This window comes from Cyprinodon tularosa, unplaced genomic scaffold (genome assembly GCF_016077235.1).
Source record: "Cyprinodon tularosa strain WSP-4 unplaced genomic scaffold, ASM1607723v1 ctg18, whole genome shotgun sequence".
Taxonomy (NCBI): Eukaryota; Metazoa; Chordata; class Actinopteri; order Cyprinodontiformes; family Cyprinodontidae; genus Cyprinodon; species Cyprinodon tularosa.
In genome coordinates this window covers 1163802-1183031 of record NW_024038608.1, presented here as the reverse complement: position 1 = coordinate 1183031, position 19230 = coordinate 1163802, and the positions used below count along the sequence as shown (strand labels likewise).

At 39.0% G+C, this 19230-nt stretch overlaps 1 protein-coding gene across 7 annotated transcripts in view; it reads left to right on the top strand.

The window, feature by feature from the left end:
- The window catches only part of LOC119781576 (poly(rC)-binding protein 3-like), a 28616-nt gene extending 10824 nt beyond the window's left edge, over nt 1-17792 (top strand). The window contains exons 6-13 of one of the 7 annotated variants that reach the window (XM_038282100.1): nt 3022-3153; nt 3341-3469; nt 5484-5627; nt 7854-7895; nt 12564-12639; nt 13104-13159; nt 14090-14259; nt 14373-17792. In XM_038282100.1, the coding sequence (XP_038138028.1) occupies nt 3022-3153; nt 3341-3469; nt 5484-5627; nt 7854-7895; nt 12564-12639; nt 13104-13159; nt 14090-14259; nt 14373-14427 (804 nt within the window). In that variant the 3' untranslated portion in view covers nt 14428-17792. Of the gene's footprint in view, nt 1-3021; nt 3154-3340; nt 3470-5483; nt 5628-7853; nt 7896-12560; nt 12640-13100; nt 13160-14089; nt 14260-14372 lie in introns of those variants that run through there. The other 6 variants (XM_038282098.1, XM_038282099.1, XM_038282097.1 and 3 more) reach the window with 6 other exon arrangements.
- Nucleotides 17793-19230: the final 1438 nt, after the last annotated feature.

Sequence of the window (19230 nt, the reverse complement as noted above, 5' to 3'; positions counted from 1 at the left end):
TCAAGGACCTATGTACCCTAAAGGTTAATTTATGCTTCTGACGCATAGCCTCTACAACAGTCAAATCTGTCTCTGTGACGACGGCTGCAGAACCTCTGCGCGGGGGGTGTAGTAGCGAATCTCAAAAAAATCCTGACTACGCGTCGGATGGTTGCAAACCCGCGCAGACCTCAAAGCACAGACAAAAAACAGCTGGGATTGGTCCTTTGCATGCTTTTCCGGTTGTCCTTCTCGATTCGGTGCCGGGGTGCGCCATTTTTAAAAACCAAGGAACAACTATAATGGACAACTACGCCGAAAGTTTAATTGAGGAGGTTCGCACCATTAACAGTACCTGTTCCTCTTCGACGTCTAGCAACTGTAGATACATCTTCTTGACCATGATATCTTGCAGATGCTTAAACACTCACGCCAGCGCCGCCGAAGTTCTGGTGACCATCCGCTGAAGTTCTTGCGAGTTCTCGAATAGGCTCCCCCTTGCACTTTAGCAGAAAACTTCTGTGCGTCCCTAGAAAGTCCAGACTGACAGTGCAGAAGCATACCAGCAAAACTGGTTCGCGACCAGGCCCAAGTGACATTTGATGCGTGCGGTTGCAGAAGTATAATCCACCCTTAACCCTGAAGCATTATAAAGTTCTTAGCTTTGGCATCTTTATCTTTCTGGATCTTTTACATAGTTTTTGGTCATAGACTTTACTAATGAACATTCCACAATGCAACATGTTTTCTGGAATCATATTCTTGCTGTTTGTTAATTCATAGCTTTACTTCATTACAGAGTCAAAGAATAACATTATCTTTATTTTTATTCTGTTTTTCAGTTGCTAAAATCAGTACAAACTACTGCATCTAAATACATTGTATAAAGGAAATACTGAATTCTTTACCCATTTCAGGCATCAGCTCTCAAAAAGCCAAATCTGTCAAGTTTCTGCTGTTGAGTGGTAAAATATTGTTAGGAGAAAAATAGAAAGCAAAGAAAAAGAAAGCTGAATCCCTGTCTCCTACTTGAGTACCGGGTATGGCTCATCAGGAAGAATACAAAGCAGGCTCAATTATGTTATGTAGGACAGAAATGTGCTGATCTCACCTTCCAGCACCCTCTGAAAATGGGCCAATACTCTGCTTTCATTAGGCCGTCGAATCTGCGTCTGAGAATGGTCCTCATAGTATTCTGATTAAATATATTCCTTAGACTTGGATTGTCAAAACAATTTATAGTAAATGATTAAATTTTTCATACATTACTACAGGTTAGTATTTACTATAATTTAAACGCTGCATAAACATATGAATACAGTTCCCCTGTAAAAGGATCACCAGTTATTTCATAAATGCTAGAAAAAAACAGAGGGATTTTCTAAAGATAACTAGACCATCAATTCCTCAATGAATTGACACGTTCCGTGCACTGATAAAACATTACATGGAAAGATTTGACTATAAGGTTTTTGGTCCATTCTGAGGAAAAGAGGGAACACAGAACTACATGTAAATTATTTATCACCCTTAAAAAAGGAGCTTCAACTGAGATGATTAGCTTCAACAGGAGACAAGTAACTGGATTACGTTAATTTGAAATAATTTATTGGGATTAAAAGTTGACAAGTTAAACCATTGAAAATAAATTAGGTTGAATGAACCTCATTCAATCAGTTTTTACTACAACTACTTTGTTTAAGTTGGAACTGCAAAGGAGAGGTATGCTGTTCCACACTCTTTATGTTCTTTGGTAAATTATCTACCTGTGGTCCTGATCTTAGAGAGTTGTACATTTTAAAGTCCAGGCCTAGGAGTATATTTTCCCCTATAATAAACAGATAGCAGCCAAGCTACTTCCTCTTCTTAATGACATCGAAAGAGGTTTAAGTCGCATAAAATGTGTCCTACCTTTAAATAATTTTACTTAACTTTTGACCTGTTTTTTATGTCAGTAAACATAACTCAGTGTTTATTGATGCTCTTTGTATGCTGCTCTTCTTATAAACTCTTCTATCTAACTTGAGAGGGTCAGATCTGTTTCTGAAGGAGTCATGTGACAAAGACTGCCGTTTATAGCAGTCCGAGGTACCTTTAAACCTTTAAAAGTTGTCTGTTTCCCTATCTGCTGGTCCAAAGCGGTCTGCTCTCAGATTCCAAAACACAAAGGGAGATGCTTTGATTATACGGCAGTGCTGCCCCTTTTAGAGCCTACTTTAGGGGGCTCCAAACCTAAAGGTTACATGTCTGTCACCTCTGTTGGCTAAAACCTACACAGTGTTTCTTTAAGACAAAGTCTTCGGGGTTGTAAATTTATGTCAAAAACTAGGAACAGTGATTCCTTCAATATATCAGCAATAGTCTCACTCACAATTCATCAAACATTGATGCTTGTCACGTCCCCTGCGCCTGTCATTTACTCTATGCGTTGTTCAGTGATGAGACGGCTACCCCCGTCAGGTCAGTATGTGCCACGCAACAGGCTTTGACCAAGTGTCAGCATTTCACGAGGTTGGAGTGAGAATGTGTTGGAATCGAATGACCAAGAAACTACCTCCTCTCTGGTCCAAGCTTACTTCCTGTGTGTGATGACACCACAGGGCTAGATTTGCATAGAATCTTCATGGAACCTAGCTTTTTTAAATTTAATTTAACTTAAAATCCGTATTCGGTAACCTACTGAGGCCACTCTTAATGCATCATTATGAGATTAGTTTGTGTTAGACTTCCTGATACACATTAAACCAAATTTCCCAGTCGCAAAATGTTAAAACCACCCTTTCAAACATGATTTGAAATTTAGGCTACAAATCGAACATTTGTTGCCTAAATTTACTTCTTGTTCTTCATGACATCACGATGGCTTAGTTTAAATAAAGGTTGAGTTGGGGCTCTTGGGCCCTTTTGTCAAAATGATCAAACAGAGATTTTTGGACCGTTTTTAAAACCGAGTCGGGTAGTTGATGCATTGCAGATGGCAAAATGGGATACATTAATAATAAGTTTTCAATAAAACATTGAATTTCCTTTCCGCCTCTTCAGGATATAATCAATTCAATGAGCAACAGTCCGGCCACCAGTAAGCCACCAGTAACCCTGAGGCTCGTTGTTCCTGCCAGCCAGTGTGGCTCCCTTATCGGGAAAGGCGGTTCCAAAATTAAAGAAATGAGAGAGGTAAGCAGCAGTTTTGCCATCTGTACAATAATCAGTAGATACCATCATATGTTCCTAAAATCCTTGATTAGCGGATAACATAATTTCCAAAACCTTTCATATCATACCTTCTGTTAATATATTCAAAGCTGGATCAGGTCAGTGAAAGATGAATCAGTGATGTCTTCTGGTTTTATGTCTGCACTAGTCCACAGGAGCTCAGGTGCAGGTTGCAGGCGACATGCTGCCCAACTCCACCGAGAGAGCAGTGACCATCTCCGGAGCGCCGGAAGCCATCATCCAGTGTGTCAAACAGATATGTGTGGTGATGCTGGAGGTACAAAGGGAAAGGGAGGGGGCACACACTTAGAGTTTTTTCCGTACTCATGGATTAAAACTAGTGCATTTGATGTAATTATGATCCCTTGAGTAAGATAAGAACTCTCTTTAAAATGATTCACCTGTGCAGTTAGTATCTTTCACAAGGGAACAACATTTTTTTGGTCAATATATGAAAAGAAGATGTAAAAAAAACACATTTAAGAAGGCTCAACATCTGTAGAACACCTGCTAGGGGTTTAACTGATCAATCAGCGTGGACAAGACGTCTTCTTTTTCCAGGACATGTCCTACTTTTAATACCTAAAAAAAATGTCCGGTGGGAATTTCAAAATCGCAGAACCGAGCCGTGAGCTCCGGGTTTGGTCCGGTGCAGGGAGCCAGCGGGGGACGGATCGATGGAACCCGAACCGGTGACTGTAGCCTATACAACGGCGGACAAAGGCAGGCTGGGGGAAGCATACCGTCACCAGGTTTGGGTTCGGTCCAGCCCCGGAGCTGATGGGTTGGTTCAAAGACCCTGTCCAGTCCAGTCAGCGATCTAGCAGCCCCCCCGGGTCCCCCGGTCCAGTGTCCTACTTAACAGAAACCCAAATCACGTCACCATAGTTATATAGGCAAGAAAAACTTAAAATATGTCTGTCCCCACTGTGCTCAGTTATGTCAAAAATATTTTAAGGTTTGTTCATCATTAGCTAGCTAACTATATCTTTCTCTTGCTAGCTAGCTAGCAATCTAGGCATCTCCAACTATATATATTTGTAGAGACAGAGAAATAGATAGCAAAGGACTCAGTAGGTACATTTACAGGGACAGAATAATCAGATTGAAACCTTGATCAGATTAAAATATTTCATATAACCTTGTCAGACTGAAGACTCTAATCCGATTCTGTCCGTTTGGAAGGATATTTCGTTACGAACCAGATTTTTTTCCGACTGCCCTTCCGCTTGCCGTCTATATACACACCCAGTCAGATATTTAGCGTTTTACTCCTTACCTTCTTACACTGGCTTCTGGTCCTTGGTGGAAGAGGTGGGATGAAATGTAATGTACCATGCTGCCTTTTACCCCTGTAGTGAAGGAGCATTAGCATAAGCTACTGTTGAGGCCTTAACTTTGCTAAAACGACCACCAATACCAAAAAAAATAAAACAAAGGTGCGTCAAAGGTCCATTATGAAAAACTAGGTCAACAGACACGACTGAAGCAAAACAAATGTGAAGTGCAGGCACAAAGGGTAGCTAGATTTGAGGATAAGCGGACAAGTAAGGGTGTATTCATAAAACAGTAACTACTACTACTACCTTCCGGAATACTAGACAGTACCGCGCATGCTACATGTATACACACACATCATGGTCAAATAATTTTATTAAGTGTCCTTTTGATGAGAGGTTTTGAGTTTCCAACTAACCAAGGTTTAGATCGAATCGGGATGCCCATGTAAGCAAAGCTACCATGGCCTTACCCACCTTCTCCGTATGCATTTAAGTTCTCTGAAGTATCCCAACAACAGACTACTTTATCCAGTACCAATTTCTCCTGATTATTGTTCTCACATGTCAGAGTTCTATTTGTTGGATCTTCTTGCACCATTAATTTTAACTATCTGCACAGCCAGTTCTCCATTGGGCCTTCATGATGGCACCAGCCATGGATGCTAGGACTTTTGTGACATGACTGTAAGTCTCCAGAATATGGACTGAGAAATATATTTAAAGAGCACTATGTTGAGTCGTCATTATCCAGTTGAAAGTGATTTTCCAGGTAAATCCAGGTGTAGTTGTGCACTGAACCACAGTTTGGATATTTTATGTCAGCATGAACACAGTGAAGAGCACTTTTGTGTGACACAGGTTGTCTTCCCCGAGGCACCGTCCCTTTTGGTCTCACTTTATGCAACTTCTGTCTCTCTTCTTTTCTGCTCTAACACTCTCTCCACATCTCCCCTCCCAACCTACCTCCCACCCCCCCCCCACCCCCACTCTCTCCTCCTTTGCTCTCCTCAGTCCCCACCGAAAGGTGCCACCATCCCTTACCGCCCAAAGCCTGCCTCCACCCCTGTCATTTTTTCAGGTGGCCAGGTAAGAGCAGACCCACTGGGGGCGTCCACAGCCAACCTCAGCCTCTTACTGCAGCACCAGCCACTGCCTGTTAGTGTCGCACCAGGTTTTACTCACGTTTCCCCCCCAACCCTCACTCCTCCTCTTCCTGCCCCCGACTAGCATGAAACTATCCCCACTGTTTACTCTCACCAAGCAGTCTGAGCCACTTTAACCAGAACTGAGATAAATATCTAAAAAAAAAAAAATGTCAGATGGGTTTAATACATATTTCTTACAGATTAAAAAAAAAAAGAAAAAAGGAAGGAATAACAAAACAGAGCTTTTGGGATTCAATTTGGATTAATGGAGATTCATAAAACCGTTAACTCTCCTCATCCTTTTTTTCAATTATTTTGCATATCTGTTAGCTTTCTATTCCAAAGCAGTTACTGGTGGCCTAGTCCTCTCAACTGCATTTAAGCAAGTTGCATCAAATATCTGCAAGCAGAAGCACATCCATAAGTTTCCAGCACATGGGAACAATTAACCCATTAAAACCAATTGTATCATATTTAATACATGAGGTTTTGAGGACTTTGCATCATCAGTTTGATGTTGCTGATCTTAAAAACCCTGACTTACACAATCAGACACATTTAATGAACAGAAAACGTCTATAATATTCTACAGAAATGTCTAATGTATCGAAATGTATTCAAATAAATGATCTAATTTAACTTATACAAAATATATATATATTCTTTTCTTTTGTTTTTCAGAGAGTTCAATGACAACTCTAAATAAAAAAAAATAATTTTCTTTCATTTATTTCATGGTCCAGGCTTTATAGGGTTAATGATAAACCAGAAACATAGCAGATTAACTTTAACAGAAACCTAAAACTAGAGGACATAACTAAAGGTTGATAACTTTACCTTTTGAGGGTTCCTTATTTTGTGCAACACTTGCACCAATTGGACATAAAAAAGGTAATGCCTCTTTTCCAATAACCATAGAATTGCACATTTTGAAACCTTAAATCCCAAGTTTTGCAATTAAGTATATATTTTTTTCCATTTAACACATCAAGGGAGTATAATCTAACCCTGGCATTTAAAAAAACAAATATTCCTTGTGCATACATTGAAATAAGATATTTTTGTTCCATCCCATAAATTGGTAAATTGGTAAAAAAAAAAAAAAAAGATATATATACATCAGAATTAGTGTAACAAAAACAATAAAACATCAAATGAAACAATAATCAAACTATTGTAAATGAAATAAAAGATTAAAAAGCATATTCTCAGAGGAACAGGGTGGGCTTGCACCTAATAGAGTTTGGACAGGGTTGAAATGGATGATTAGTAAGATAAAAATAAAAAGAAGAAAGTAAGAATTACATCTGAATGGGTCATAAATATTGCTAGAACATAAAACCCAATCAGGATAATGTCTACTTAGTCACTTTTTCCCTTTTTTTTCTGCGCCAGTTACAGAAAACTTTCAACAGATGATACTTTTTCCTTCCAATCTACCTTGTTTTAAAACATGCTCTTTCTCTAACATATACATATATATGGAAATACCTATCCTTAAAAAATTTATAGCATCTGCACAGTATTCCTTAGGAACAGATTAGCCTTTGTGTCTTTTTTTAAATTACTCCCACACTCGTGTGAATGAGGCTGCAGAAAAGGAATTGAAACTGTGCAATTCAACTTGAAAGAATATTAAACTGAATTCTTAATTAAATGTTGCTTACAATCAAAGAAGACTAGTTCTTATAATGTTTATAACAATTTTTTCAACTGTGATTGAATTATCCTGAAGTACCCCTGAAATAGATTAAAAAATCCTGTCATGTAATGACTACAGTAGACCCTGCCTATCAAAACGAAGTAAACCTTTTGGAGGGGGCGGTGTACATTTAGGACTAGATAGTCTTCTTTTCTTTTCTAAAATAGTTTTTATCTTCTTGTTTTAACATTTTTTAACCTCTAATTTAACTCAGTTCTGACCTCGGTGGCCCTGAAAACCACAACACATCCAGTAGGTCCAGACTTTTCACCCCCTTAAGGGTTTCTCCTCTGGTTTTCTCCACACTACCCTTCTGTCTGAGTTGTTCCTTATTGATTTAGTTCAACTGGATCTGACTTATAAATAGAAGCAGATACTATTACAGAATGCATGGCTTTAATGTCATATAGACAGAATATAAATCAGTTTAGGCTGTTATCTTATTCATATACTTTGCAAATTTATCAGAGCATGTTTTCGTTTGTTCAGTCAACCCAACATGGTAACAACCAGCTCTTTTCTTCGTGTTTACAGGCTTACACCATCCAAGGACAGTATGCCATCCCTCATCCAGATGTGAGTGCTAACCCCGCTAGGCAGCCAACACTGCACTCTTCAACACTCTTTCTCTTGCTTTCTACCCACTCTTATTAATATTAATGAATAATATTAATATTATTTCTTATAAATGTGCATTTCCTGTCTTCTAACTTTATAGCTTCTTGGCTACCTTTCTGTTTCCGGGTTTAAACCTCATGGGCTTGGCCTGAAGGGCACTTTTCTTAAAATAATTTGACAGACAATATGCTTTGTTAAACTATATTAAATGTCATCTAAAGGATTAATTATATTTGTCTCAAATGAAAATTATTTGGTTTTTCTCCATTAAGCACTAATATCGTTGCATGTCTTATAGGAATTGCAAAGAAAATCACCTAGTGGGCAACAACCTGGACTAGGTTCAAAATAAGGCCCGGCCTTTTTGGTCCCGGCGGCCCACCATTGATGCTATATTTTATGGGGTGACGCATAGCATACTGTAGCACATATACACACTTTTGGGAGGTTTCAAAGGAAATATATAACAAAAGAAATGAATCAGAAACTATTTAATAAAGAGGTTACTCACATGTAGCTAAGATTAATCAGTTCATCAGCAGACTGTTAGTGCTAATGCTAACCTTTTTTACGTGTCCATAAAGAAAGCAGCAAACTTTGCATGGCATCTGAGCCTCTTTAGCTCCTTAAGTAAGCAGCAGTGCTTGAAGGCTTGAACAATGTTCACGCAGGTGTCTTCTCTATTTCTTGGTCTTCAGTTGTACTGTTTGTCAGCCAGCTTCCTGATCCACGAATGCTAATGCTAGCTTAGCAGCCTTTAAAGTACCTGTCCAAAAGGAGAGTAGTGATCTTTGGTGGCATCTGCCCTGTTGCTTCCTTAAGTAATCATTATTGCTTAAAGGCTTGACCAATGTTCACGCAGGTGACTTCTTTGTTTTTTGGTCTTCAGTTGTTTTGTTTGTCAGCCAGCGTCCTGATCCACGAATGCTAATGCTAGCTTAGCAGCCTTTTTAACGTACTTGTCCGAAAGGAGAGTGGTGATCTTTGGTGGCATCTGCCCTGTTGCTTCCTTAAGTAATCATTAGTGCTTAAAGGCTTGACCTGTGTTCACTCCTTTCTTGTTTTTTGGTCTTCAGTTGTACTGTTTGTCAGCCAGCTTCCTGATCCACCAATATCAACCATATAACGTACCTCTCCGGAAAGAAAGTGATAACCTTTGGCGGCATCCGTCCTGTTTGATTCCTTAAGTCGGCATCAGAGCTCAAAAGCTGCTTGATGGATGTTGACTCTTGTTTTATATTCTTTATTTTTTGGCTTGAATCTGAGAAATTTAAGGACAACAAGAAGCAGTTTCTCAGCGCTATGATTGAGCTGCTATGACCTGGCAACGCCTGGGCTCCATCTCAAGTAACTTCAGTCCACTATTTCTTTTGGTGTAGAATCCTTTGTGGCCATGTTTGCGTTGTAACCAAAGATAAATGCTATATATATACTTTTAGTAAAATAATACATTCTTTTGTGCCACTCTACACTCACCGGCCACTTTATTAGGTACCCCATGCTAGTAACGGGTTGGACCCCCTTTTGCCTTCAGAACTGCCTCAATTCTTCGTGGCATAGATTCAACAAGGTGCTGGAAGCATTCCTCAGGGAGTTTGGTCCATATTGACATGATGGCATCACACAGTTGCCGCAGATTTGTCGGCTGCACATCCATGATGCGAATCTCCCTTTCCACCACATCCCAAAGATGCTCTATTGGATTGAGATCTGGTGACTGTTGAGGCCATTTTAGTACAGTGAACTCATTGTCATGTTCAAGAAACCAGTCTGAGATGATTCCAGCTTTATGACATGGCACATTATCCTGCTGAAAGTAGCCATCAGAAGTTGGGTACATTGTGGTCATAAAGGGATGGACATGGTCAGCAACAATACTCAGGTAGGCTGTGGTGTTGCAACGATGCTCAATTGGTACCAAGGGGCCCAAAGAGTGCCAAGAAAATATTCTCCACACCATGACACCACCACCACCAGCCTGAACCGTTGATACAAGGCAGGATGGATCCATGCTTTCATGTTGTAGACGCCAAATTCTGACCCTACCATCCTAATGTCGCAGCAGAAATCGAGACTCATCAGACCAGGCAACGTTTTTCCAATCTTCTATTGTCCAATTTCAATGAGCTTGTGCAAATTGTTGCCTCAGTTTCCTGTTCTTAGCTGAAAGGAGTGGCACCCAGTGTGGTCTTCTGCTGCTGTAGCCCATCTGCCTCAAAGTTCCACGTACTGTGCCACCTTGGATGTAACGGGTGGTTATTTGAGTCACTGTTGCCCTTCTATCAGCTCGAACCGGTCTGGCCATTCTCCTCTGACCTCTGGCATCAACAAGGCATTTCCGCCCACAGAACTGCCGCTCACTGGATGTTTTTTTCTTTTTCGGACCATTCTCTGTAAACCCTAGAGATGGTTGTGCGTGAAAATCCCAGTAGATCAGCAGTTTCTGAAATACTCAGACCAGCCCTTCTGGCACCAACAATCATGCCACGTTCAAAGTCACTCAAATCACCTTTCTTCCCCATACTGATGCTCGCTTTGAACTGCAGGAGATTGTCTTGACCATGTCTACATGCCTAAATGCACTGAGTTGCCGCCATGTGATTGGCTGCTTAGAAATTAAGTGTTAACGAGCAGTTGGACAGGTGTACCTAATAGAGTGGCCGGTGAGTGTAGATGTGCTGTGGATGTATCTCTGTCTGTACACAGAATTTCATACCACTGTGTTTAGGTTTCAAGTCATTAGTTCCGATGCTGTAACAACACAAATTAATACAGAGGTGACTACACCCTGATACAGACTTACTAATGATATGCTACATCTTTGTCCAAGATATAGAGCCTCTTGTTGTGGTTGAACTTCCAATCTGTTGTCCAAATGAATATGAAGGCATTCATACTCCTACACTATTGACATATTCCTACCGCTGGTGAAATCAAAATCTTTGACAGGAGTCCAACTTGTACTAAAAGTTTCCACTGTAAAACTTTAAAGGAAAGGTATAACATATAAAGGTGTTGCCTCTATGCTGATGACAACCGGGTGAGATCCAAAACCCTTTAGCCAAGCGAGGACTGGAGGATTTCATGCCAAGGGGCAGGAGAGGAAGGTGCTGAGCTAAATGTTTTCAATTCATTTGATTTATCCACACTTCCATTGTCTCTTCCTTCTTCTTTCTAAAGCCTGTAATCTCCGCCATTCCCAACCATACATCTCCAGCATAATTCTGCTCAAGCTTGCTCTCAAGTCTCTTGTCTATTTCCTTACTGTCTTGAACATTCTCTGTTTCCCTCCCTTCCTTTAAGTATTCTCCATCGTGGAGCGGTTCAAGTCTTTTATTCTGATGTGGAGTAAGAACTTTGCCAAGTCTAATCTCAAGTTGGTAAGCAGTGTCTGGAGTTGCCATAATAAGTGCTGTCCGAATAGGGCTGGCAATTAGGAAGAAATTAGGACCAGTAAACATTATTACAAGTTAGCAAGGGACCTCCTATTATCCTTAGTCGTCACTAGGTCTTTTAAGGTTACCCGCGATCCTTTGTGTGACAGACTTCGTCCCCTCTTTCCTGTTCTACATAAAAAATGTGTGACGGAGGAGACTCATCCATGACCTCCGACCCAAATCTCTCCTCGTCTTGCATGTTTCCGCTGTCCATAGTGTTCCTTGACAGTGTCGTTGCTAACTGCTACTTGGTCCCAATGTAATTTCCCATTGGGAACCTACTAGCACTAAGTTGCTAACGGGTTAGCAAGATGATTCTGACAAACCGACCACAACCAAATGATTGCTTGCGAAACTTCCGCCACAACAATCCCGCCCCCTTGATAATCGACCAATCACATTCACTTTATTCACTCATGTAAAGTCGGAAACCTCTAGGGAGAATTTGGAAATGCAACGGTTGGAACAGCCATTTCCCTACGACTTTAATAGCGCATATATTCACCTGGGACTTGATGATGTCTGTGTTACACACCCTGGTTGCAAGCACTAAAGTGTATATGACAATAGAGTAGTGAATCTATTCTATTTATTTATTTTTATTTATTGTATTTTAAATAGGCCTATAATTCATAGGTCTCTGTGAGTTTATGGTTGCTATTGGGGATGATGAAAGTTATGGCCAGCCACTCATTATTGCAAACAACGACCTTGATGTAAAGGCTACTCATACCAGTGGGGAAATATTCAACAGTACCATCGGAAGTTTTTTAAAGCTGCAGAGCATCCAAAACCAGATTGAAACATTTTAGTCCTCTAACCTGAGAGAAAATCACTAGGAATATAACACAGTTACTGAAAATAGCTTCTAAAGTGTGGTATGATAAGGAAAAGGATAGAACTAACCTTAGAATAATTAGGTGGGACTTATGTAAACAAAAGTACTCTTAACAGGCCAAGTCCATTTCTTTCTTTCTCTAAATTTATTTCTCTCTCTCTTGATTTTGGTCCTTCACCTGTCTGTGTTTTTACTTCTCCTTAGATCCTTTCTCTTCTCTTGTATCACTTCCAGCAGACCTCTCTGTATATATCTATCTATGTCTGTATGTGTGTGTCTGCGTGCGAGGCGGAGTGGGTTTTTAATGATGACCTCATAGCTCTGCTGTCCTCCTCCTCCCCCCCTCAGCAGTTGAGCAAGCTCCACCAGTTGGCTATGCAGCAAACCCCCTTTACCCCCCTCGGACAGACCACCCCTGCCTTCCCCGGTACGTACCCACCTACACAATGACCCTCTTTACCGAAGATCCTTCTCTCGTTTTTACCTATAGAGAAAAACACTTTCTCTTCCTCGTTTTTCTTCCTCTCTTTCTCTCTCTCTCTCTTCTTTGGCTTTATCTGTTCTATCTCTTTTTTCTTCTCGTTGTTGTTTTCCTAATGGTCTTTGTGGTGAACTGCAATTGACATGGCCTGCTGGTGGTCTGCTCTTGTTGATGTTGAGGTTTCTTTTATGGTTTTCCCTTAGTATCTCTTTTGAAGTAACACTAATATAGATTGTCGATTTGACCTATAACTCACCTAGCACTCAAGTCCTCAAGCAATGATGACTTATGTGATGCATTTACTGCTAGAAATCTGTAAATAGACTTTACAACTTCTTCCCTCAACTTGCCAAACTATTTTCTGTCCTTTCCCTCCTTGCTTCTCTTTGTGTACTTCGTCTGTTCAGCAGCAGGTCTGGATGCCAGTAACCAGGCCAGTACTCATGAACTCACCATTCCCAATGATGTGAGTACATTCATCTTAGTGGGCAAAAAATTCATCAGTCCATTTCAGTCTCATTGTTTTTTAAAATAAATAATCATATAAAATTAGGATTTTATTTAAAACTATGTGTTCGTGACAAAGAAGACCTTCTATTAAGGCTCAAGCTTTTTGGTTTAGGTGTTTTCTGTCTTTGCACATTTTGGGTGAAATGTTTCCCCATTCTGTTTTACAACATAGCTAACGTCCAGTCATGATTGGTGAAAAGTGTCTAGCAGATTTTCTTGGCTAGGTCTGTACTTCGCCTGGAAAATCCGGATCATGTTTTGATCCATTGTCGCTCTGTCTGTATGTTCATGCGATTATCACTATCAGTATCAGACTATAGTGGGTCTGATCAGCAAATTTCAGATTCTCACATTTTAATTTTTAAAACCTTGTATGATTTTATCTTACAAGTATGCACAACCTTTTGTTTGTCAGTAAAATCAGATAAAATCCCAATTAAGTTCATTAAATATTAAAAAATGTATTAAAGCTTAGTAGGCAATTCCAATTCCACAGGGCCAGTATTTTGCAACTTTTAGATGTCATTGGTCCAACACTCCTGAATCAAGTAATTAGATTATTAAACTGACTCTGGAGGAATTGGATGGATATTAAGGAGATATTTCAGCCAATTGATTCAGGTGCGTTGGACCAAGGACAGATCTAAAAGTTGCAGAATACCAGCACTCCATAACTGGAATTGCCCACCCCTGCTAAAGTGTATAAAACGGCAGTGAACGTATAAAAAGGGGCGAAAGGTTTTAAAAGTAAAGTGCTTTGTTTAAGGAGTCCTGTAGAAAGTGTGAAATAACAGAAGCTTGCCAAAATTCTGAATCTTTTCTTCATCAAAAGAAGATTCCTATTCATGATCCAGCCATCCTAATTCCTGCCCCATTTTCTTCCCAGCTAATAGGCTGCATAATCGGACGCCAGGGAACCAAAATCAACGAGATCCGTCAGATGTCTGGGGCGCAGATCAAAATTGCTAACGCCATGGAAGGGTCATCGGAGCGCCAGATCACCATCACAGGGACCCCCGCCAACATCAGCCTGGCTCAGTACCTCATTAATGCAAGGTTAGAGAGCTCAGACGCATTGACATGTTCTAATGGAGTAAATAAATGTTAAAGCTTTCTGTTTTGTTGTTTAATTTTTATAAAGAGAGGAACTAACTAGTTTTAGCTTTTAGGTTTAGAGACGTTGCGGCCATGTGGAATGACCCATCATCCATGACCACATCCTGAGATCCCTGACTGGCTCCTCCGTTTGGCCCTTTCCAACGACCGACTACTGCAGACAACCCCGATGAAGCCCCCAGGTCTCTGTCTCTGGCTCTCCGAAAATCCTGACCACCTCACCATCCTGTATGACCCAACATCAGGGAGGGTTCGGTGTTCGCTTTTATTTCAGAGAGCTAAATTAAGTCAAATAAGAAAAAAAAAAAGTAAACACACGAAAAAATACTCTCTGTTGATTAGTTTTTTTTTTTTAGAGAACTGTTAAAGCATGTTGAATGTTTATTAGGCTAAATCTTGTGTTTATTTCTCTTCTTTTTCTTTTCATCTATTGCTTTTTCTAAATATATGTCAGTGCACAAAACAAAAAATATTATTAGCAAAAGACTGAACTTTTTTTGTAGAACTTAGGTATTTGTATATTACAAAGCAGCTGCTCAGTGATGCTATCGGCAGAGTGTGTGGTGGGATGTAGCCAAATGATTCATCATGAATTATATTTTCAAAAAAATAATAAAAAAATAGGACCATTCCTCGTCTAATCTCTGCCCGAGACGCTTTGCTGCACCACATGACCCTTTAAAGCCAATGGTATCACTCCTCTAGCCTCCCTTCTGGTATTAATTTCCCCTATTTATGATATTGCATGTGTTCAGTGTTGTTTCGTTGCGTATTTGAGTGAAAAAAAAGAAACCTGCTCCATGATTACTCTTTTTCAGATGTTACTCTTATATCTTTGTGCTCCTGTTTCTTTTCCACGATCTTTTTCAGCAATCTTGGCCGTTCACGTCCAGTCCTACTCCCTGTCCAGACAGAAATTTTTTCCAACATAGCCTCCTTTGAAAACCAATTAATAGTATATACTGTAGATGCATGGATGGGAATTAGTGAAAATCAGTGACTTAAACACTGATGGAAAATTTTAATGATTGTTAATTAACTTATAATTATTATGTATTTTTTTTGTACAAGGACTAATGTGACTTAACACATTAGTCGACTACGCGGCGCTCATGCAATAGACTATTCAACACTTTATTCTGGACTGCCTCCGATATGTGAGGATTAGTTGGACTTCAAAGTCAGGCGTCCGTCTAAACTTTTCGGCTTTTTTGAACAAATACAAATAGGCCTAAATGTTTTGGACAAGCCTAACGGTAGTTTCGGGGCCAAAGAATGTTCAGGGGTTCAATGGAGGGGAACCCACAGGGCCTGGGCGGACGTGACCTCTCAGTCTCTATTCTCACGATTGTTCATCTCGCCATGTTTTGTCATCTTCATGCGGTTGATTTGTCGCTTTAATTTTTGAATGTCTTTTCATTGTCACAACCATGTCAGCAACTTATGGATTTTTTTTTAAGGACAAGTTGGATGACAATTCCTGTTTTGCTGTTTATTTTTTTGTAAAGCCAGGATGTATTTATCTATGGTGTTGTAATGCAAATATTTTTTGTTCTCTGATGATGATACTAAGTTGTTTTTACTCTGTTGTACCTAATATGAGTAGGGGGTGTGGGTCATATTTGGTAAACTAGGTAATTCAACTGTCAATCGAATATACTACCTGCTAAAGATGGTCTATAGATATTGAACATCATTGATCATAAACTTTTTGACCGCCTGCTAAGCTCAGTTCAATTGTGAACAATTCTTGAATGTTATTGTTGAATTACATTAACTATGATCCAACATAAAAACATTTTGCATTTACAGTAAACGTATTCCTACCATTTTTTGGAAAGACCCACTTGGTATCTTTCAGATATTACTATCTAGTTTTATTTCACTAAAAATCACTGGAAATGTACAAATTCATATCTTACAGGCTGAATTTCCTCTCTTTTTATTTTGGCTATCTAATATTAGCCCTCACGATAACAACACTTAAAACCAGAAAATGTAACTGTATATTTTACAAGCCATTAAATTTTCATCAAGATTTTCTGTTAAGTAATCAAGAATCAAACTAAGTATCAATAACTTTCTCAAGTAACATTTATGCGTAAAGAATATGCCACTATTTCTAGCTGCTTAAAAAAAGTAGATGTGGCCTATTTATTGCCAAAAACTTAGATTTAAATCCAGGGAAAGGTCTATCTTAATATTGTTGTTAAATATTCTAATGTTCTTCTAAAAAAGCTAACCTAAAGCAAATCTAAAGCAAACTTGCAGTGCTTGCTAGGAATATGTCTCTTTTGGTTAGCCGTAGCTAAGCTAAAGCCAGAAAGCTCTGTATTTAAGCCCTGAATTTAGGTTTTTATGTTTTAAATTTTTTCTCTTTTGGGGAATATTCTAAACTATCTAAGCATGACATTAAATGTTAATAAATCTCTAAAGTAAAAGGAATGCTTACAAGTTAGCATTAGCAGTAGCTAAACTAAGTTAGCAGGCAGCTAAAAGTAATGTTCAGATCTAAACAAGATTATTGACCAAACTTTCCTTTATAATTACAAAATGTGATTATGTAAATCGACCAAAAGCTGTTTCAATATTCTTAAAGACACTAAGTCAATGATTATTCTGCAATAATTTATAATTTTTTTTATGTATAATCAAATAGTCGTGGTAGCCTTGAATGGATTTGTGTTTCTCTTCATTTTTTCTTGTAATTGCTTGTATTTTAGTGAGATTGTTTATCAAATTGAAAACAAAAAAAAGAACAAGAAGAAATCATGTTTTTAGGACAGTTTGCTAGTACCAGACAGTGCAGCTTCTGCTGTATCTGTAAAGTGTAATGGGACAGAATACCATAGAGGCTAATGTGGCTTTTATACAGCAATTTTAAGTGCATGTGTATGATCGAAATATTTGCTTTAATGATAATTACTAACTAGCTGTCTCTAGCACAGCTGAGTGTGCATTACAAAATTGATTTTGTTGTATATTTTAGAACTGATTGCAAAGCAGGTCTATTAAGTTGTAAGTTATGGCAGTGTGAGTTCAAGAACATCAATAGTAATGTGTTACTCAGTGTTTAAAAACTGTATTTACATTTGTGTATATGCCTGAGTATGCGACGTTGAAACAAACTGCAACTAATGCAATAATAGGGTGCAATGTGCAATTATTTAAACAGTTATTTACTTATTAGCTTGGTAGTTACATGAAAAGTTGTGTAGCCTGTTGAAAATGTTTTTATTTGATCAATGTTCAGAATGGCAGCAACCGCTGGAAAAAAGGAATGGTCACAGTTTTTCATTAGTTTTGTTTATGTGTATTGCAGTTATTTTTGGAGGGGGTTATGGAACTTTGTAACTATTTTCAGTTGATTTATTTACTATGTGCAGATCTATATTAGTTGTAAGTAATTACATAGGTTTTATTTTAAAGTGTTGGTAAATATACAAAACAAATAAAGTTTCTTTTTTTTCCTTCCATGAATTGATTTTCTGTTATTCTTTTTACTATAAATGATAAATGAAATAATGGCAAGCTAAAGAAAAGTTATTAACAAGCTTTGTATATGTCATGATTTTATTCAAAGATCTGACCCACATGCAGGAAACCAAACAGAGAGATCAAGGGAAGGTTTAACAGGTTTATTGAGAAATGGTAGAGATGGGTCCAGTGCTGCTCTGAACACAGGCGAACCGGGACTGAAAAGTGAAGGGGAAGTTCCTGTGATTAGTTCAGGCTCAGTGGGAAATTTGAGCATCGATTTGCAAAAGGGAATAAAGGCAACGGGACTCACATTTCCAGGAAAAGGTGTCTTTCTCTGAATCCAGTCGGTGTGGGTTGTTCCAGTAATTGAGTTGCTCGTTGGAGGGCGGACAGGGTTTACCCAGGTTGAGGTGTTTCCTTGAGGAACGGAGGAGCTGACTGCCACTTAGATTTCCAATGGTACTTGAACTGTTTCTTGTGGAGACGAATCCCCTGCTCAGAGTGTAGCTCAAAAAAATCCCTGGGGGAAAAGTTGATCCAAACCTCCAGTTTGAATGCCCAGCTCAGTTTGAAACTCAGATGATCCTTCCAGGGGGAGAAGGTCCAAAACATCCAGTTTCCAGGATGACTTCCTGCCGAGAGGCAAAGACAAAAACAACAATGTTAAGACTCAGGTTGACAAAAACTCAGTTTGACTCAGCAAAACTCAGCTTGGCTAGACTACCCAAAACTGGCAAACACTCTGGCGTCGAGGTAGTGGCATCAGCTTAAGAGTCCTCCGGTAATGAGGCAACCATCCGCAGGTGTGTGAGAAGGCCAACGAGAACCAGGCGCCACCCGGTGGTGGAGGGAAAACAAACAAAAACACAACCAACACAAACTGGATTCCTAACAGTATATTTTTAGTAAAATCACAAAAAAAATGCATTAAGTTCAATGACATACAAAAATGTTGTTAGATTTTATTTATTTAATTGTTATTCTTGGCAAAAAAGGACTCATTGGAAAAAAAACACCTGACATAATGTGGTTATTATCCTCAAATTTTAACGATTTATTTAACATAATTTGAGACACGACAGAGTATTGTGGCTATCAGTTAGCAATATTAGACACTATCAGTGTCTCACAATCCATCAGAATTAATTAGGAAAAATACATTTTTTGTGTATTTCTTTGGATTAAAAGTGATCATTATATGATAACTGCATAATAAGGCATTGTAAGAACATGTGTAACTCAATCACCGGGAGTTAGCATTATTTATTTATTTTTATTTTTTTTATACAGTGTCCTGTCTGGCAATGTGGCAATAAGAATAATTGTCTTGATGCCAAAAAGAGCCCAACAGATTTTACTTTCACAAGTGTAGCAGTATGGCAACTGCCATACTGCTCCACTTGTCTCATGCATATAAATTGCTTTATTACA